At 47.7% G+C, this 21,987-nt stretch overlaps 1 protein-coding gene and 1 long non-coding RNA gene across 2 annotated transcripts in view; one reads left to right on the forward strand and one right to left on the reverse strand.

Moving 5' to 3' along the window:
• The window catches only part of LOC144806065 (uncharacterized), a 285,212-nt gene that overhangs the window by 194,395 nt on the left and 68,830 nt on the right, over positions 1-21,987 (forward strand). The gene's annotated exons all lie outside the window — the stretch shown is intronic.
• Positions 2,468-21,987, reverse strand: part of LOC144806064 (uncharacterized) — a 76,543-nt gene continuing 57,023 nt past the window's right edge. The window contains exon 4 of the mRNA XM_078672510.1: positions 2,468-8,867. Within this exon, the coding sequence (XP_078528636.1) occupies positions 5,796-7,499 (1,704 nt within the window). The 5' untranslated portion in view covers positions 7,500-8,867 and the 3' untranslated portion in view covers positions 2,468-5,795. The remainder of the gene's footprint in view (positions 8,868-21,987) is intronic.

Genomic DNA, 21,987 nt, shown 5'->3' on the forward strand with positions numbered 1-21,987 from the left:
AGAACTAGCAATAGAACTCACTCTAACCAGTATAGACATACATGAGGCAAGGTTATACAGGAGGGAAGGAATGGCAAGGTACATAACACAACAGAGGCCCCCATCAACAGGGCAACACATAAGAATTCTCAGCATTACTTTGATAATAGTCAGCAGCGCCCCCTAGGCCAGATGGCCTTCCTGGGGCAAGGGCGCTCTAGAGTCTCGATGTCCAGAGTGGGCTGCAAGGGGCCCGGGGCAAACCTAAACGTGGCAGCGGCCCACGAAGTGCTGGGCCGCTGGGGGACTTGGACGTAGCCTTGCAGGCTCAGGGGAACAGGGGGGCAATGGTGGAGCCTCTCCCAGGCTCGGCAGGGTCAGGGACACGTGGTGGAGCCTCTCGGGGCTCGGGGATTATAGCTGGAGCCACTCGGGCTCAGGAACACTGGGCGGAGCCTCGCGGGCTCGGAGGGCCAGAGACACATGGTGGAGCCTCCTCGGGGCTCAGGGGCAAATGGGCCCGGGGTGGAGCCTCCTCGGGGCCCAGGGAATTTAGATGGAGCCTCTCGGGGCTCAGGGGGCCAGGACACGTTGGAGCCTCCTCGAGGCTCGGGGGAGAGTGTGCAGATGGAGCCTCTCGGGGCTCAGGGGACAAGGGATGGCCAGGCGGGATCCCCCTCGGGGGACCCGGCATCAATGGGGGCCCCAGGGGCCGTGACGGAGCCTCGCGGGGCTCAGGGAGGAAGTTGCGGACAGGTGGGGTCCCCCTCGGGGGACCCGGCATCCCTGGGGGCCCCGCGGGCCTCTATGCACATGTGTGCCCACGCGGGAAGGGAGGGGCGAGCACCGGCAATGTGCTCCGACGCCCCGCCTCCCCTCCTGCAGCACTCACCGCTCCGGTCGCGCCGGTTCCTCCTCGTTCTCCGGGGCTCCCGTTCACTCCTGGGGGGCCCCGGGGGGAAGCGGCACTTCTGTTGGGGGACGCAGGGGCGCGGAGTCGGCTCCCGCTGCCCCCTGCACTGCTCGGCTCTCTCTCCCCGCCTCCACAGCTCCCCGGGCCGCCGGCCAATCAGAGCACGGCCCGGGGGAGCGTCATCAGCCAATCAGAGCGCGGCCCGGGGGCGGGCCTCACGAGGGTTCCCGGGCTGCGGCGGTGAACACCGGAGGGATTAACGAGGAGTGGGCTCCCTCGATAATTACAGCAAGGGCGGGGGCAAGCGAGGTAGGCACTCGCTGGGGGCTCGGGCCCCTCACAAGATCGGGCAATTGCCGGGTGGCACCGGCTGGTGAAAGATAGCGCTCCCAGCGCTAGAAACATAAATGAAGCGTCCCAAGGCGCTAGGCCGGCAGGAGAGCGCTCCCGAGCGCTAGAAGCATTGATGAAGCGCCCAAGGCGCTAGGACAGCAGGAAAGCGCTCCCCAGGGCTAGTGGCATGGAAAGCAGAGTCCATAGGAAGTCCGTAGTTCAGGAGCAGAGCAGGGCCCAGGGAGGCACGCCCTTCCCTGAGCCCAAGCAGCAGCACGACCCTGGCAGGGTCCCAAGCAGGAAGAAGAAGAGAGAGAGAGAAGAGGGCCCACCCTCCTTTTATACAGGAGCTCCCTTTGTCTCCAAAAGGGGCAGGCAGGGAGAGAACCAGCTAGAACTGGTTATAAGGAATTTCTTGGTACTGGCCAGGCTAGGGACACCGGACGCACCCCCGGGGGGTGGAGCCAGCCTGGTGGGGGGAGGCCCAGCCGGCTTCAGCCAATCATACGCCAGCACACCTACTGCACACACGCACCAGGGTCTAGAAGTGGCACTTCCCTTCTAGTCACCCACATGCCGCATACATCATCTTGTAGCATTCAACCTCACGAGGGCACACATACCAAACTCGACCCGGCACGCCCCAAGCATCAGGGACTACCAGAGCCACATACATTCCCCATGCATTCCTATGGGAGGCGGTCTCTCTCACCACACACACACTCAGAAGGGGGATCACCAGTCCCAGGTCACATATATCAAGCACAAAACTTCAGGGGGGGACCTGCCAGAAGGGCCACGTCCAACACCCCTCCTGTATAATGCTTTAGTCCAGTGTGAATTCTCATGTGAAATGACATTGTATTCAAGACTAAACCTTATCTGACATTCAGAACACACATAAATGATGTTCACTCTTCTAGTGAGCACCTTACACAAGTCCAAACAACCCTTATGGTGATGGTTGTAAACTCAACCTTTGTAGCAGGGATTCTGTACCTATACAGAACTGTGCATAGAGACCCAGAACATCAGTGAATGAGGGTGTGCCAAAAACTCACCTCAGTATCCAAAATCCCCTACCAGACTAGCAATCAGTGTCTCATTGGTTCTTTCTCATCCCCAATGATTAGACAACCCAGAACATGAACTCAGAACACCTCAGGTAAAGTGGAATACATGAACACTCTTTCGTCATACCAACATATCAGTCCAGAACGAGGAGTAAATGAAGACACGTGCAATTTTGAAACGTTTATTTCTAATGCCGTGTTCTTAAGCGCAGTGTCTTAGATAATACAAGGAAACATTATCAAGAACAAGGTTATCAGCATTGTTACTATTTCATAAAATACAAAAGGAGAAAGCATGTCAAAATGCTAATAGTAAAAGGTTACATTAAACGTAAGTTTACCCTCCCTAGCCAGTATATTATATTATATTATATCTAAAGAAGGTCTCTTTAGGGTTTAGAAGGGCAGACCCATACCTCTTGTGCTTAGCAGAAACGGATCACATCATCTCCTGCACCAACACTCAGCATACGAATCTCCATCAAGTGTGTTTTACTTCTCTGTGCAGTGCATTATTAAACCCGCTCAAACCCAAAGTTGGCCACAGCTGCATATGTGTTATGTCTAGACCGTGCGCTGATCAACTCGAACAACAAGCACTGTGTTGAAAAACCTTGACGGCCTCGGCACTCACTGTACAGACATAGATTATCAAGCAAACCTTGTTATTCTCGCGTCAAACAAAATATGCAACTAGGCAAAAAGCTGTAATAACATAATGTGCCATGTGCAGAGGCAGAAGAAAAGGAAAATGGCTTTTAAACTTGTAAAACGCTCATGCTAACTTAACACAGTGTGAAGGTATAATTACAAACACGTGACACCTTATAGACCAGCTATCCTAGGGGTAGCATGGACAGAGCAGTCTTAGGCTATAACTCTAGAGGGCATGTAAAGCCAGCTGTTTTACCATACGTAACCCCTTGAATACCAAATGAAAGGACACCACACAGGATATATATAAAATATATATGTATTTATTCACTAACATACTCCTCTGAACTCTTTATGAGGACAGAGGCAAAAGCCTTACACTTAGAAATACTTTAAATAGCACAATTTACAGTTAGGCCCTAGGGGCGTGTAAAACCATATACTAATTTAAGTGGTATAAGAACCACGACTTGTGAAAGGAGAAGGCCTAGGGCATCGCTGGGGCTACACTATCTGACCCTTAGGTTAGGAGTAGGAGGCCCACAGGCGGCGCGTGCAGAGTCGGAACACTCACGCGGCAGTCAATACAAAGTCTATGGGAACTTAAAAGGTAAGTAATTATAGTTTTAGGACACTTCCGGTTTAGATAGGAGGAAACTACAAGCACATCTGGACACTAGGATAGTCAATCCCTACAGGAGCACCGAAGTACTCGCTTTACCTCACCCACGGGCTGCGGGTGCATAGGTGTCAAAGTGTGTCGGGTTTCGCCGTTGATTCCAATGGAGCCGTGACGAAAGATGCTGCAGGCGACCAGGAGGAAGATGTCCGGGTGGATCCAAGGGTGGATCGAAGTTGAAAAAGGACCTAAAAGCAGAGGGGACAGAGTCTAGGTCACTAGCCAGAGACCGGGTGGAACCAGGAAGAAACCAGACGTCGTCGAGGAGCAATCAGGTGCTGTCGTGAAGCTGGACGACAAGGCGCTACCGAGGAGCTGTCCCACGAAGGTTCTCGCAGAAGGAGGGGTCGACTTCAAGATCGGAGCCAACAAGCCTAAGCAAAGGTAACCCACCCAGGATACACAAAAGGCTTCTGGTGCAGACCAGGAGGGTCTGAGGTACTTCACCTTTTCAGGGAAGCAAGTGGCAGTCTGGAGCAACCAGACCAGCGATGGATTTCTTAAAGGATAGTCGTCACAGGGCTACTAGCCAACTGGCCAGCAACCGGGACAACGCGTTGAGTAGAACACAAACAGAAGGGCCCCACGCAGAACACGTGGAATGTGGAGGGCTGATCTTCGGTGCAGGTGGTGCTCAGTCTCTGGGTGTCTCAGTCCCCAGTGCACAGCTTCGAGGATGCCTCAAGAGCTGCGCTGGTAGCAATCAGAAGGACTTTTCAAGATGTCCGGTCCACGAGGTCCAACGCCGTCCACGGTGCTCAGCTGTGCTGGAGTCGTGCAGTGGGGTCAGAGGGCTCAGGGAGTCAGGATCTTGTCAGGCACTGCGCTCGGGTTCCGGCGGGAACAGGGGCAAAGCAAGCCTTCAAGTTGCTGGATGGTGCCTGGTTGCCCAGAGTGGTCACTCCTTGGCCACAAGGGAGATTCTTCAGTCTTCAGCTCAGGTGAATGTCGAAGGGTCCAGAGTTTCGTCTTCAGTTCGATTCCAGGATTAATCTAAAGTCTCCTGGGTCAGCTCCTATCTTTATACAACTAAAGTGGGCTGGTTTACCTACTAGGTCCCTCCTATGGGTGGGACCAGGAAGGGGGGTGGTTACACACCCTTTCCTTTCTCCAGTTTCGCGCCAGAGCTGGGGCAGGGTTGCCCCAGCAACCGGTTTGAACTGGGGTATGCATGGAGTACCTAGAGTGCTCCAGGCAGTGTGTTTCTTTTCAACCCTCCCTGTCCTAATACACAAACTCCTGTCTGGGGCGGTGCTCGCACCTCTCCAGGCAGTAAACCTATTGTCCAGGCCTCCCTAGCTGGAAGGACTCCCAGCAGCAGGAGGCCAGACTTGTGTCTGTGGCAGCAGCGTCCATTTTGTAACGCTGGGGATCTGGTTAACTTTAACCGTGATCGTCAGAACTAACATGTCTTCTCCGTCTAGAAGAGTGGAATGCTACCCCCGTCGACAACATTGGCGAGGGGGTAGTATTCCAAAGTGTATGACACCTTACACGACATGTTTCGATAAAGCCAAACCAAAGTTAGCATTAACCGCGAGGATTATAATGCACTTAAGAGTATATAGTATGGCAATATCATAGAACAGCTATAAGGAAGTAGTTCCGAACGCTGCAGACAGGCTCAGCTCATGCTAGAGCACCATCTCACATATAACCAAGCACTCTGCCTTCAGGATTGTTAAGGCCTGCCATAGGAGTGACTTACAAGTTACTATGTATCTATATGTATGTAGGTATAGGAATACTACACCTAAGCAAGGGGTAATTACACGACCTTGCCCCAGCTGAGTGATCAACCAGTTGTGTCTATTTGGGTGGCCAGCCAGGGGTGGCATAAAACATGCTGCAGCCCCTGGTAGGCCTTGGTTGCACCTATGCCCTGAGTACCTAGGGTACACTATACAGGGACTCATAAGGAGAACCAATATCCAATTGTGTATGTACCTAAGGTACATGGTGTCCATTTTAAGGAGAGAGCCGATAGCCTGGGGCCCTGAATAGCAGGATCCCAGGCCAACTAAGTCGAAAACCAGCTAAACACTAGGCAAAAAGTTGGGGGTAACCATAGTCAGATATCCACCTTCCTACAGTGTGTTTTCTTATGGCGCTTGTAACCATCTCTACCTCTGAATCTTTTCTGACATTTAGAGCACTGATAATTTTATTCACCAGTGTGGATTCTCACATGTTCAGTGAGATGAGATTTTTGGCTGAAACATTTTTGGCATTCGGAGCACTGATAAGGTTTTTCCCCAGTGTGGATTCTTATATGCTGAGTGAGACTTCTTTTTATACTGAAACATTTCTGGCATTCAGAGCACTGATAAGGTTTTTCCCCAGTGTGGGTTCTTATGTGCCGTGTGAGACTACTTTTTATACTGAAACATTTCTGGCATTCAGAGCACTGATAAGGTTTTTCCCCAGTGTGGGTTTTTATATGCAACGTGAGATGTCTTTTTTCATTGAAACATTTCTGGCATTCAGAGCACTGATAAGGTTTTTCCCCAGTGTGGGTTTTTATATGCAGCGTGAGAGGTCTTTTTTCACTGAAACATTTCTGGCATTCAGAGCACTGATAAGGTTTTTCCCCAGTGTGGGTTCTTATGTGCCGAGTGAGATTGCTTTTTTCACTGAAACATTTGTCGCATTCAGTGCACCGATAACGTTTTACCCATGTGTGGGTCCTTGTATGTATAGTGAGTCTCATTTTGTCACTGAAACATCTCTGGCATTCAGAGCACTGATAAGGTTTTTCACCAGTGTGGAATCTCAAATGTACAGTTAGAAGTGATTTACGGTTGAAATGTTTTGGGCATTCAGAGCACTGATAAGGTTTTTCTCCAGTGTGGGTGCTTATGTGCTTTGTGAGACTACTTTTTAAACTGAAACATTTTTGGCATTCAGAGCACTGATAAGGTTTTTCCCCAGTGTGGGTTCTTATATGCACCGTGAGATCGCATTTTTGATTGAAACATTTCTGGCATTCAGAGCACTGATAAGGTTGCTCCACAGAATGGGTCATTGCATGATGAGAAAGACTTTGTTTGTTCCAAAACCTTTTCTGGCATTCAGAGCACTGATAAGGTTTTTCCCCAGTGTGGGATCTTATATGCTTAGTGAGATTGCTTTTTTGACTGAAACATTTCTGGCATTCTGTGCACTGATATGGTTTCTCTCCAGTGTGGGTTATTGTATGCCGAGTGAGACTGTTTTTGTCAATGAAACATTTCTGGCATTCTGTGCACTGATGAGGTTTTTCCCCAGTGTGGGTTCTTGTATGCTGAGTCAGAGTGCTTTGATTACCGAAACATTTCTGGCATTCAGAGCACTGATAAAGTTTTTCCTTAGTCTTAGAGTGGTATCTTGTATGCTGAGTGAGACTGCTTTTGTCTTTGAAACATTTCTGACAATCCGGGCACTGATAAGGTTTGTCCACAGAGTGGGTTATTGCATGTCGAGATAGGCCACGTTTGTTACAAAAACTTTTCTGGCATTCAGAGCACTGATAAGGGTTTTCCCCAGAGTGGATTTTCATATGTTCAGTGAGATGAGATTTTTGGCTGAAACATTTTTGGCATTCGGAGCACTGATAAGGTTTTTCCCCAGTGTGGATTCTTATATGCTCAGTGAGATTGCATTTTTGGCTGAAACATTTCTGGCATTCAGAGCACTGATAAGGTTTTTCCCCAGTGTGGGTTTTCATATGCTGTGTGAGATATCTTTTTTCATGGAAACATTTCTGGCATTCAGAGCACTGATAAGGTTTTTCCCCAGTGTGGATCCTCATATGCTCAGTGAGACGAGATTCACGGCTGAAACTTTTTAGGCATTCAGAGCACTGAGAGAGGTTTTTCCCAGTGTGCATTCTCTCAAATTCAGTGAGATGAGATTGATGGCTGAATCTTTTTTGGCACGGGTAACTTTTTTCTGCAATTTGGGTTATTTTGCTTTGATTGGGGCGGGTTTGAACACTGAATTTGTTCTCACAGACCGTCTTTTTATAAAGTGTATTCCTAGAGTTAATATCTCTACGTTTAGTTTTCTCTTGCTTATATGCCACAGTAAGAGTGAACCCGATTTTAGAGTCGGGCTTGTTTAGATAATGTTCAGCACTTATCTCTAAAAGAAATTGTGTGTAATCTTCTTAACACTTGAATTGAGCAAAATATGTCTGGATGCAGCCCTGTAACACCTGTCGAAATGTTTGTAGCAGATAATAGTCTTTTGGTTATAGCATCTCCGGCAGCAACTTATTTTGTGACTGAAGTTTTTCTCAAATCTATTAGTATAGGTTCTTAGCAATGCAGTGATAAGGTGTTAGTCTGATATTTAATGATTAAACTGAGAAGTCCCTTTTGCACGTAATGGCAGTAACTGAGGACATTAAAACATGCACAGCACTATTATGGATCATTAGTCGCAGAACATCAGCTCCTTTTACCCTTTCTTTGTTTGGTGTAAGGTTACGGTTTGTAGTTCTGAAGACGAGAATTTATTTACATTAGCTATGGCGCAACAGTGCTAATTTAATCAGTTTTACATATCACTCCTGCACAACAGATAAGGTTGAGGCGATTTACATAGAATTACAGAACAGTACACAACAAAAGGGAACAATCTGACATGGTCATGAACACAATAAAGTGGTGAATTTTTAAAGTTTTCGCCAGAGTGAGCAGAGTAGGTCGAGGTGTTCTATCCCGAGGCAGACAGTCTCAAACTTGTGTAACTGGTTAAAAACGGTTGTTGAACAAAGGTGATTTTCCAATCTTCTGGTTGTTAATGTGTCAGCTTCGGAGTCTTCTTTCAGCGTCTTTTCTTTGATAGTCTGCAGAAGAAACCTTTTGTTATAACTTTCTTTTATGCAGTGTGTGCGTCCTCTCTGCAATTACATGATGCTTTAGATGAACGTTATTCAGTCATGCTGAGGCAATTTGTCTTTCTGATCATATTTCAGATGAGGATGCTGTGATTGGTCTTTCTGGCATTATTTCCGAAGCTGTGTGCACAGATATGACTTTGCTCTGGGTTAACGAAATGCAAAATTAGAGACTTCACTTACAGGTATAGTACTTTCCTCAGCTCCCACTTCCTCGACACACCTAGATTTTGGAAATTGTTTAAACTTAGAATGCTGGATGTCCTTCGGTTTTTCAAAATAATCCTTCTTATGGCACTAACATTCAGTTGGCTGGTGCTAAATCTTGCTTTCTTCGTCCGTAATTTCAATCACCTATAGTATTAAAATTAAATAGTTAATACATTTAAATATACCCCAAACTTTTTTACAAGCCATATCAATGCAGAATTGAAGAATTTTGAAAGTGTTGAGCTGTTCTTCAGACAGAGCAGAGTGAAGAATGGTAGCCTGAGAGTACTTGGATCTAGGAGTGAGGATTTGTAGAATTTCCAACATTTTATTAAGCTCAGAAAGGATACATGCACCCTATGGACTTATAACATAGAATCCCAGAAGCAGAAATTAAAGTCATATGGACTGGCACCAAAAAGATATTTAAAATAGAATACTATTAATTAATTTTAATGTATATTTCTAGGATGGGAAGGACTCCTCCACGGACAACAGGCGTTTTCCTCTGCCCTGAGTTACCACCTACTTGTATCTGGTATCCTGACTTTGAGTTTGGCCTCTGCTGCACGCAAATCTATTGTGTGTTGCGAGGACTATGCCTAGACCTATCCCTCAACTATGGTCCAGAGTATGAATCAAGGGCAATGAAATTAAGGAGTACTTTCATGTGTTCATTTTATTCCACCTGATTATCAGTCGTTAGGCTTTTGTGCAGAAAAACAGGTCACTATTTTTTTCCAGACAGAAAAATCAGACTGAAAAGACCCACAAGACTCTGGGTGCAGCAGAAGCAGCCAAGACTTATGCTATTTTTTTTACTAACTGGGGGAAACACACAATTCTTCCCTCTGTTAGAAATATCTTTCCCCTTCCCTCCCCTGCTTCACCCATCTCCCCCCAACCAACCTCATGCATATATCTACCATCTGCTTAAAACAAGGGGTAAATAAAAGCAGAAAAACACTATGAAATAGTGAATGGCATGTGGTTTGACAGGCAGAAAAATCTGTTCCTCGTGGCAACTCCCCAGTACATGGCGTCAAACTTGTAACTGCACGTTACTGGAGTAAATCTACCACAAAACAATTACATAAGATTTTTCTGCCACCCCTGTTCTGTGCAACTTCTAACAAGGGACTATAAGAGATCTTGGACCGGTCCTGTGACCTGGAGGGTCACACCAAGTGTGCCCTCATTTAAGGCAGAGGACTGTAATGGGTTTAACAGCTAGAACGGTGATGGCAATGCACCCTGTTGTAAGGATCAATAGCCTGATTAGATCTTTGCATCATGGTCAGTGGAGTGGCTTTCTACTGACATACCCATGTAATGCTCCATTTCTAAACCTGTGTCCAGACTTTGCGATAACATCAAGTGCATGTTTAGGGTGTTGGTGTGCGTAGCATAAATGCAATGTGAGAGTGCGACAGAGTAAACACCATATCCTGTCTGCCAGTTGTGTATACAAGTGGGACCATCTATCCCTCATTTATAACATAGTTCAAAGTCCTCTGTTACCAAGGAATAATGTGCTCTACAAAGTACTCAGGTGCCTGCTGTGCTACCAGGGATGGTGTCAGCCTGACAGTCTATCTAAGTTGAATGGACATCACCTGTATGCTGAATTACTTAATGGAGAAGCTGTGTACCTGTCCTGAAGAGCCTAGAAGTCTGCCTAGAAGCCTGCCTGTCTGGTATGCAAGGGAAGGGAGTTTCACTATCCAGCAGGAGGACAAGGCTGTCCTGGAAAAAGCAAGGTCCGACACATCCTCGTTATCTGTAGGGCGAGCCGGAAAGCCATCCAGCAGGACCAGCTAGTCTGAGGGATGCCAAGACTCTCCCAACAGTTCAAGGCAGAAAATAAAACTCTACGTCAACATGATTGTTGAGGCCCAGTAGGACGATTGTGTGCTGCCAACAGGTCCATTCAAGGTTGCATTTGCCAAATTCCTAACTTAACAGAGTCTGAATCTACTGGCTTCCTGGAGAGCCTGTGTTGGGTTTTTAGCTGCTGAATTTCTGACTTCTCTGTGTCAGAGGTCCATGAGGGACTACAACTACTCCAGTGTTGAACACCCTGTCTGAGCTCACGCCTGTGGTCCAGCCGGCCACAATGTGGGCTCAATTGCTGATGGTCAGGCATCCAGAGGGGGCTGCACTTACAGACAGGCCAGGTGTGACTGCTACCTTGGGACTGCTGATCTTCAGGCAACTGCAAAGAAAAGAGAGTGGGTGCCCTGCTGAATGCAGCACTATATCCAGGACAAAAGCGCTCCACAAAACCTGCTGGTGGGTCACTGCTCTCGCGAGTCTTCGGAGGTGCCATTCACATATCGGGAAACAGGAAAGAGACCCAGACAAGACTGACTCATCCTGTGAAAGGGTAAGACACTTACGACAGAGCATACACGCATTGGGGGTGACTGGAGAGACAGAACTGACCCTATACTATATTCATGATACTCCTAAATGCCCCTAGAGCGCAAGAGGGTATCAGAACTGGATGCACCTGTCTGCAGCACATGGTAGCCTGGCATGCCTGCACTATCTTTTCACCCGGACTGTCCATAAAGATGACTTTAGGGCCGCTACGCAGATAGCAGGGGGAATCTCAGACCATTCGCTGGTGGAGGTGCAACTCGATGGTCCGGTTGGTATGAATTAGGCGACTAAAAACGGTTCTGACATTTGCAGGTGGGTCACGCTCTGCAAGGTAACATCTGGGAAGGGGGGGAAGTTGCCTGATGCATCCCCACTGGAGGACCAGCTGCTAACTAATCCCCTGACCGAAAAAGCAATGTCAACCATCTATAGGAAGTTGATCTACAATTCTCTGGATCCCTTGGGCCTATGCTGTTACCACCTTGCATACAATTGTAGAAACAGCACGCATTAGGAAGAATTCAGCCCAAGCAGCTGAATTGATAGCTCTGACTAGAGCTTGTATATTGGCTAAAGGAAAAAGAGTGAATGTGTTCACCGATAGCCAATACGCATTTGGGGTGGCCCATAGTTTTGGCCGCCTCTGGAAGGAAAAAGGATTCTTTACCTCACACGGTACTAAAATACAGCATGGCCAGCTAGTAAATAACCTCTTAGAATCACTTGCCTTGCCCACTCAGATAGCGATTGTGAAGTGTAGTGCACATAAGAGGATCACTGATGACGTAGGTGAAGGAAATGCTTTCGCGGATCAGATAGCAAAAGAGACAGCTAGAGATGTGACAAGTCGTATGTATGTTGCTGGACCTGCCAGATGGGTCAGTCAAGGAGGAATGTGTGAGGACACAATAGAAAGTGTGAAAATGATTCAGGAAGAGGCTACAGAGAAAGAATCAAGTAAGTGGAAAGATGGTACGGGAATGTTAGATGTGACGGGGTGTTGGATAGAATTGTCGGAACATCAGCGTTGGCTGCTACCAGACGGCTATGTACTTCCAGTAGTGACTATGGCACATGGTCCAGCCCACATCAGTGCAAAAGGAATATGCAAGCTTTTGGCTCCGGTATGGCAGAATGCGGGAATCCCTAAATGTGCAGACAATCTAGTTAAGCATTGCATTGTTTGTTTAATGCATAACCCAGGAAGAGGGACACCAACTCCAGCAGGCCATTTTGCTTCCCCAACATATCCTTTTGAGGTGTTGCCGATAGACTACATTCATATGGAGAGATGCAATAACCTAAAGTATGTCCGTGTGGTGGTGTGTGCCTTTTCTAGATGGATAGAGGCCTACCCCCTAAAGGATAATACTGCTTGGTCTACAGCAAAGGTCCTTCTGAAGGAATACTTCCCGAGGTTTGGTTTACCTCGAATTGTCTGGAGTGACAATGGAAGTGAATTCGTGGGCCAAATCATGCAGAAAGTATGTACAGGTCTTGGTATTAAGCAGAAATTCCATGCGGCAAATCACCCTCAGTCAGCGGGCTTGGTAGAGTGCTATAACGGCACTCTCAAGCTTAAACTTGCAAAGATACAGGCCAGCAGGGGTCTTGCCTGGGTCGATGCTTTACCTTTGGCTCTCTTGTCCACTCGAACAGCTGTTCATTCTCGTGTGGGACTTAGCCAATATGAAATTGTGTTTGGCTAATGTCTGGGGTGTCCCTAGGCCCAAAAAGTACTCGGATATAGAGTATCCAATGTTGGTTGATTATTTGCATGACATCACCACTAAATTGCGTGTTCTCCCTCAGCAGGTACAAGACGCTTTTGCCTCAGGCCTCTTCCGATCCCGGGCCCACCATCCAACCTGGGGACTGGGTGTGTCTGAAGAATTTCCAAAGAAAAAAGAATCTGGAGCCCCGCTGGGGACTGACAAGAAAGGTCCTGCTGACGACACATACAGCCGTGAAGGTTGTTGGGAAAAAGAACTGAACTGGATTCATGGTGTGCACTGCAAAAAGGTACCCTTGCCTTTGCCTTTTGACCAGTGGGTCCGCGAAGGTATAGGTGATTTTGAAGGAGAAAGGTCCCCTGGTTTGTGCCTTTTGGCGATGCACACCTAGAATGAACTCGGACTGAGAAGGAAGACGATGATGTTTTGCAAGAAGCTGTACCATCGCATCTCAGAATAGATACAACTGATCCAGAGACACTTTTTCAGGACCAGACTGTGCCGAACAAAAACAAATACAATCTAAGGCCTAGAAAGACTAGAGACATTTGAAAACTTTTCCTTTTTCTGAACTTACATTTCAAATTTTGAATTGCATATATATTTTTTTCTCTCCTTTCCTGTGTGATACTGGAATCATCCAATTTAAGTTGCAGGGTCGTGGTAGGAGACTTGGTTTGTGACCTGAGTAGTGGCAATAGGCCTGCAGGATCTGCAGTGTCATAGAACGGCTAATAACCACAACTAAGTGAGATAGGAAGATTGCCACAAGCAACACTTTAGAGGATGGATTCTGGTGAATCAGAAAATGATAAAAGAGCAGAAATGAAAAAGAAATATTATAAATTATTGTTTAGTAGATGTGGCGTAGTATTATGTGTTTTGACTATTCTATGTGTTTTATTAGCTTGTGTGGGTTGGGTTACTCACACTTTGCAGCCAATACCTGTACCTACACCCACCTCTCACCCTATATCTTTTCACACTACTGTCTCCCCGCACCAGCTACATACCCTCTCTGAACATGAACAGACCAGGAGAACGGAATACTTTAACAATTCATTCATACAGTTGTTGCATCAGCATCAACTGGTCACTAACACCACCGATTGTTGGGTCTGTGGGCTCATGCCTCACAGCACGGATAAGGGGATGCCATATTTAGTCTTGCCGTTTTCTTATGATGGATCCTCCTGGGCGTTTCTGGCCATGTTTTCCAACGCACATGAGCACCAACCTCGATACCCTGTTAATACTGATGTTGGTCACGATCCCTTGATGAAGGGAATAGTAGCCATGACAAGGAATACTGGTGAAGGTGGGAAGATCCCACCTGACGAGAAGCAAGCATATGATGGTTGGAACTTGACCCGATACAAAAACAGCCTTACAGATAGGGCTGGATGAAAAAGATCTCCGCCCGTTTGGACTCTACCCCGTCGAGGCCATTACTGTTTGCAAGGGAATGGTCAGAATGCCAAAGCCCAATTAGGAAAGAGCACTTGTACCCATACTTATACTTTTTCATCTCAGACGTCTCCTCTGTTAATACCAGCTCAAGGTACATATTTTGTCTGTCATGATAGAGCCTACACATGGTTGCCGACCAATTTTTCGGGATCGTGTTATGTGGCTTTCCTCCTTCCTCCAACATATACAGCCCCTTCGGGACATCATAAGACTAGGAACGGGAGAGGGGTTATCGCTTCAGGAGACACGGCAGGACAAGTTAACGTCAGTACAGGGCAAGGTTCAGTTCAGCACCAACAGTGCACCACAAGTGACAAAGGGGTGGGCGGGTACATGGTGAAAGTTCAAGGTCAGTCACTGAATACAAATTAAAGGGGACTGGGGCAATCGGACAGAGGCTGCTTACAGCTAAGAAGCAGTAGCTTGGAGGAACAGTCTCCATGGCTGAGGCTAACACTGAGCAGGGGCCAAGGCAGCACCAATACTACAACACTAGTGTAGAAGCCATCTTTTTCTTGATACCAAATGTATTAGCTTCAGGCCCTGTTAGCTTAGCCCATATCTAATATTCTCTATCTTAGGTAGCTCTGCCCTTTCACAGATCATCAGAGAAATGCTGCTCTTGCATTTCTCTAGGCCCAGACGAGATACGTGACACACCGCTTGCACAATAGTCTTTTAGCAATAACAGATTTCGCAATACTATTCGTCACCTTGCTTAAATTGCATTTTAGGATGGAGATTTACCAAGCCATGGCAGCCTACATTTGATTGACTGACCCCAATACTGCCCATTTAGATCACATGGTTAGCTACAGTATGTATGTATCAGACCCTACAAGGAGATTTCTTGTTAGAGATCTTTGTCCATTGGCCATAAGAATCATGGTGGACTGTGCTACGTGTAATACTTCTTGCTACGGGTCATATGGGTGGTTTTGTTTTTTATGTCTATAAAGGATGCCAAACACATCAACTTTTTGGACATTCAGGCTTCTATGCTGATTGTCTCCGTGTCACACGTATTTTTGTGTTTTATTTTTGTAATAAATCTACCATCTTCTGAGCTGACAAAGAGCTGTGGTCGTGTTATCTTTCTATCATTTATTGTTCCTTATATTACAGATTTCACTTCTACATTTTGGTGGAGAATGCAGCCCCGGACTTCGTGGTGACATCGCTAGCTTCGGCTGCTGGCGCCGAGTTTCCTTTGGAGTGCGGATCCGAGGTTTGTTCTGTCCTTGTCTCTGTTACGCTCCATTGGATGCCGGTGGTCTGCTTGGCCGTGAGCTGCCTTGTCTCCATATTTCTGGTTCCTGCTCTGTTTGTCTGATCTCTTTCTCAGCTCAGTTCTGTGGTTATTGCATCCTTGATTGTTTTTGTCCTCCTCTGCTTGGACTTTCTCTTCTTCTGCCTCTCTGACTACCTGGCTGGAATGTCTTGGTTGACGGTGTTCTTTATTACCATCCTCTGCGCCTTTCTCCTGGCTCTTGTTATTAATTTTCTCCTTTTTCACCATTCAGTTGAGGATTGTACCTCTGTTACTTCTGTTTAGTCTTGGCTCTTTCCGTTTTCCCTCCTCCCCGGTTCGTGGCCTCTGGCGTTGTTTTCATGCCTCTGTGCTCCTTTCTGATATGCTGTTTTTGCGTTACCTCCTAGTGTTGGCTCTCCACCCCCACCAGTGACGGCATACTTCACGCACGTCCCATACACGCAGTGACTCCCTGACGCCCATGCAAGTTGGCTGGTCGCGGTCTGAGGGAAGGCGAACTACTGCAGTCCCCTGTCTTGCCGGTGAGGGTCCAGGTTGGGGGTGGACAGCCTCCACTACTGCCGCGGATTGTCTGGAGCAGAGGTCAGTGGGTTTGGTGGACTTCGTGTGCAGGAGGTGAGTGTTTGTTTGAGGATTTTTGTCCTCTGATCTTGGTTGAGCAGGGGGGGCCCTTCTTCTTTGGTGAGCTTTCCTGTAATTGCTCCCATAGTGGGTTGTAGCCGATTGCTCCCCGGATTATGGTGGCGCCTGGCATTGCTGCACGGGTGTGTTGATATAGTTCTGTTGTTTTGATCATATTTCCTTCCCTTCATTTCCGGTGCTCTAGTTGGGATCTGGGTCTCTTTTCCCTCAGCCGCAGCTGTTCAGTGTCTGTGCCTTGGGGGTGGCCCTCGGCACATACTGGGGGGGTATCCTTGATTGTCTGTGCCTTTTGAGTTCATTACATTTCTGTGTATGAATTGATATGTGCCTTACTTAGGATTCTGGTGCAATACGCTTAGTGATTGACTTAACTGTGGCTGTTCCTGGCACTCCTACTTAACCACATGTGCTGGCTGGCTGCCTTAGTACAAATAGCATGACAATGTATTAACCGCTTGCCTGCTCGGTTATCGTCAGGTGGCGGAGAGATTACTTACTCGGTACGCGTATTTGGTGCCGTCCCCACCCCACTTTTAGGGCCCTACAGGTGCTACACACACTCACCACACATGCACATTTTGCAGCGCTGCTGTGGAGGACCCTAAATTGTTATCTGTTAATCTGTTCTTTGTGAATATCTGGACAGCGAAAGAGAGTTCATCATCTCTATCTTCTTTGTATGATTGACATGTGCATGAAAATTCGCATATGTTCTGAGTGTTTTCAAAATCTCTCTGTTCAGCCGCCCTCTTCTCCCAGTTTTTGGGGTCAAGGAGAAACGCAAGGGAACGGAGAGTAACTGTTCTTCCTTCACCATCCTTTTCTGTCTCCTTCTTTTCAGTCAATGGGACGCCAGATATCATAGCACCCAAGACTTGATATACTCTTTTCAGAACTCAGTGAAGGTTGTGGTGGACTCGGCTGATTTGTCTGTGTGCATGGCGAACGGCTTCCTTTGGCTTCCTCTGTGAATTAGTATAGCTGACAGGCTGGCTGAATAAGCATGTGCAATTGTCTGTGACCATCTTGTGTGTGTCCACTGTGTAACGCGCACCCTACCCCTTCCTTTGTCTGGTACGAATGCATTGTTTACTTTTGTGGTAATAAATTGTTCACGGGCCAGGCATTGCGCTGCGTCCACGGTACATATCACACACACATTGCCGAGTGGGCAAAAGGAGGGTGTGTGAAAACAGAGGAGGGATTATGGACTGGGCCCAATGGGAAAATCTGCCTGCCTTCATCAATGCTTCCTTCAATGGCACGTCTCTTCCATGGCCCCTCACATGTGGGGAGAGACGGCATGATTCGTTTATTTTCACAGTGCTGGTACCATGGCAAGTTTCGTCAAACAGCTGAGAGACTTTGCAGGCAGTGCACTATCTGTGCACAATATAACACTGGAAAGGGTACCCACACTGCACCCGGTCACTTCCCTCCACCCCATGGACCGTTTGAAAGCCTACAAATGGATTTCATTGACATGCCCCCCACCCACAAGTTCAGGCATGTCTTGGTGCTAGGGTGTATGTTCAGTAAATGGACAGAGGCATACCCCACAAAGAACTGTGATGCATCAACAGTTGCTAAGTGTCTCCTGCAAGAACTGATACCAAGATTTGGGATCCCAACCCTTCCGGCCTCAGACAATGGGCCTGCACTCATTTCCCAGGTAATAAGGGGCCTATGCAAAGGTCTGGGGGTCACACAGAAACTACATTGTGCTTACCACCCACCAGCAGCAGGTGCAGTCGAGAGGAAAATGGGGTCTTGAAGAATAAGATAGGGAAAATCTGAGCTTCTACAGAACTCTCATGGGTGGAAGCACTGCCAATAGCCCTGCTGGCAATGAGAAGTACGCCTGACAGGGTAACAAAATTGAATGCGCATGAAATTTTGTTTGGGCGACCCTTGAACATTGCGGGTCACATGTCCACTGCGCCTCTGCCAATAGTAGATGATCTGCTTTTGTGTTACTGTAAAAAACTAACAGAGACATTACATTATCTTCACCGCCCGGTCCTGCAGGCTTTTCCAGAAGCAGCAACTCCGCCACCACCTGACCTGCAGCTTGGGGACCGGATCTGGATTAAGGCCCACACCCGGCGGCACTGCCTCCAGCCTAGGTGGAAGGGGCCTTACACTGTCCTCCTGACGACAGCGACCGCCTTGAAGTGCGAGGGATTTACATCGTGGATCCACAATTCCCACACCAAGCGGATCGTGGACCAGGACGACAGGCGACAGGCTCCAGCAGCATCACCAGCAACACCTGAGGCGGACCATAGGTACAACCTCCGATCCACGAAGAAGGACCAGCCCGACCAGCAAGACAGGGGATAAGGAAGAAGAGATCTCCTGCTGGCTGCAGACCATCCCTCCAACAGACAGATCGACGCCCCACAGGCAACCCTCTGCTGGGCATAGCAGACACGGCCTTCGGATGGCATCATAGAGACATCTGTCTCCTTTAAGTGCATAAACGTCTGTCATGTGCTAGTAACCTCTGACAGCACCCAGCAAAGGCGCCAACGTGTTTTTATTGCAAATGGTGCTGGTGTCTGTATCAAATATAGAGATACAAGACCCTGCTAGTTAGACATCTAAAGCTGAAAGCATAACACGGAATAGTGAAGCACCAAAAGTACATTGAACTGTGAAAATAGACTCTTCAGCTACATGACTGCCACCGCATCTGGACCGCCTTTGATCACACCGAGGAGTGGAAGACTGAGGCGAATGACAATAGAAGTGCAAAAGTCAGAATTGGTGATAATTATAAAATTATTGTGGCCAGGAGTGGAGAGGAAGGGAAATGTACAACTGATTGTACCAAAACCACCACTGCTGAGCAAGGTAGCGGGTGCCGCTCGCCGCTGGTTCGTAGAAGTGCCTGGTGAAGTGGGCACGGGACCGGGAGAAGGCGCCCAGGACTAGGAGGCTTGCGGGACTGCGAGGACCAGCTAGCAGCACGGCGGGTCATTAGCCGCAGCTGGTCCTCTTCCCGCCCCCGACCTCCGCCAATTTAATTAACTATTCGTGGAGAATACCTGGTGTTGCTGTTGGACGGAGTCAGCTGGGGGAGAGAATCGGACTCTGGGCATATCGTGTTTGCTCTCACCCCACCTCTCGCGGCCCCCGCTTCGCGGGAGCCGCTCGCCCGCTGGTTCGTTGAAGTGCCTGGTGAAGTGGGCACGGGACCGGGAGAAGGCGCCCAGGACTAGGAGGCTTGCGGGACTGCGAGGACCAGCCAGCAGCACGGCAGGTCATTAGCCGCAGCTGGTCCTCTTCCCGCCCCCGACCTCCGCTCACTTAAGCCCCTCCCTATCCGCGCACGCGGGACACGCGCGGGTCGGAGGACGGGGCCAAGGGCGGGCCCGTTTTTGCCACTTACAGGCCGTGTAAGGCCGGGCCGGGCCACCCCTCCAACGGCTCTTTTTTCTGACTTGATGTTAATCTGTATGTATTTTATTATTATTATTTGCTAACTCAGTCTAATTTAGGGATTTGTGCCAAATTGTTAAAACCCACACCATGTCAACACGGGGTAGCCGAAGTAAGACAGCTGCAGGAGAGACCCAGCTGATAGGCCCCTTGGATAGTTTCATCATTAGGGCAAATAGTTTTATAGATCAAGGTATCTCTATTGTGGAGCGAAGAGTGTCACAGGACTTAGCCCTGGCCAATGCTAAAAGATCTTCCCTGGGACTTCTGGCAACCGCTAAAACACCTGAGCGTGTAAGGGACCATGTTCTGATGGAAGTCCGTGCTGACATCCATACTCTCCCTAATACAGTCAATTTATCGGCCTCACACATATTATCCGACTCCCAGTTAAGTACGGATTTGGGAAAAAACTTCGATTTAGCTACCCAAATTACACCAGAGGAAGCAAGACAGCTGACGGGTAGGAGGGAGGGTGCAGTGCAGAAAAAAAGGAAAAAACAAATAAACCCAAAGTCCAACAAATTAGAGAGATACCACAAACGATATCAGAGAAGCAAGATCATACTGAACGGAGAGGGGAGGGAGATAGGTGCACGATGCCCCAAAATCTAGTCTCAGAAGAGACCCCCGGCCCTACTCTGCTGGATATTTCGGTTAACTCCCTAGAGGGTAAAGTGGTAAATGAGGTTGATGGTCAACTATTAAAAATTATGCGGAACCTCTTTGAATCGTGTTTTATCCCAGTAGAAGCGAGATTATTATTAATTGAAAAACAGTTAACAGAACTGACAGCTTTCATAAAAAACCCCTAATCATGGGCCTCAAAAGCAGAACAAACAGACTTGTATTAAACCATCTGTACAATCAGTTAAAAAATTAGTACCCCCAGGGCCTGCTGTTAAATCGACATCTTTACTAGCAAAAGATAGGCATACTGAGGAAAAGCTTACTAATACAACCCCACAAACTATCCAGGTACAAAATAACAAGACTGCAGAAAGTTCCCCCCCGCCCTACTCTACAGATAAATCAGGCACAAAGTAATAAGACTCCTAAGCTTTCTGACTTAAACGCCAACAGGAACTGGGATAGGGGATTATCTCATAATAGATATCCCGTTAATTTGCCCCCCGAGGCTAGCCCTTATGTGGTTGTGATGACCGGAGTACCAGAACTGGCCGACCCAGCCACAGAATCTAGTTGGTCTTTAAATAATAAAGTCCAACACTGGTTAAACTCGAATCGACCACTACCTCCTATCTGGTCGAGTAAGATTCTCATGGTCCGTAGGGCTACTTGGGTGGGGCACGGAAGAAAATCAATACAAGGAGACTGTGTCATAGTCAATTTTGAATATGCCCGAACAGTTGATTACATTTGCTCATGGGGCCAATCCGATATAAACAATGGCATAGGTACGCAACATCTTTCCTTTTTCTATCCCCCTAGAAACTGCAATAGACCGCCCTGTGAGGGAATTTGGCATACAATGGGCCCCCGCTCTCGGGGTCCAGCTTGGGAGGAACGGGGAGGTAATTTCCCTAGGAATAGGCCCAGAGAAATTCCTCCCTGGGATGGATGGAGCAACATCCCATTGATGAATAGATACAGCTGTTTAGAGATGGTAGATTGACCATCATGGAGGGAGAAACGAGAGGAGAAATCTGGAGAGAAACCCAGGGAGAATTTGGATCATACCCTCCAAGCTCTAAATGCTACCCCTCAGAACCCCCTCGAACAGGGAGATAGAAATCTTAAAGTAATAGAGGGAGTAGAAGAAAGATACTGGGATATCCCAAAACTGCCAGATTATATAGTACCAAACATGAGTGAGGACCATGAATGTAATGGCGGGGAAGATCTAGCACTGTGCGAGTATGTAGAACAGGGCAATATATTCAACACAGCTCCAGCCCACCAACAAGGATGTAGTTATCCATCCTCCAATCGGATAAATTTGGAGGCAGTAGATGCTCCATCCTTGGATGGGGATATCTTACCTATGGTAGGGTCACACAATAACAGACGAGGGTATAAGCTAGCAAGTTGGAATATTGCCGGCTGGAACAACAAATCATGTATCCTGGGCTGGAAAGAAACTTTGGAATCCCACGACATCCTATGCTTGCAGGAAACTTGGAGTGTAGACGATATTACCTATGATGGTTATGCCGCTTATAATCTCCCAGCACAAGGCTCGAATATGGGCAGAGCCAAAGGGGGTCTACTTATTTTGCTTTCTGTCAACCTCCCTGTGCAAGTTATAAGATACGTTATGATTGGATGTTATGCCCAATTGTTGTGGTTGAGACAT

This window comes from Lissotriton helveticus (genome assembly GCF_964261635.1).
Source record: "Lissotriton helveticus chromosome 1_1 unlocalized genomic scaffold, aLisHel1.1 SUPER_1_unloc_42, whole genome shotgun sequence".
NCBI lineage: Eukaryota > Metazoa > Chordata > Amphibia > Caudata > Salamandridae > Lissotriton > Lissotriton helveticus.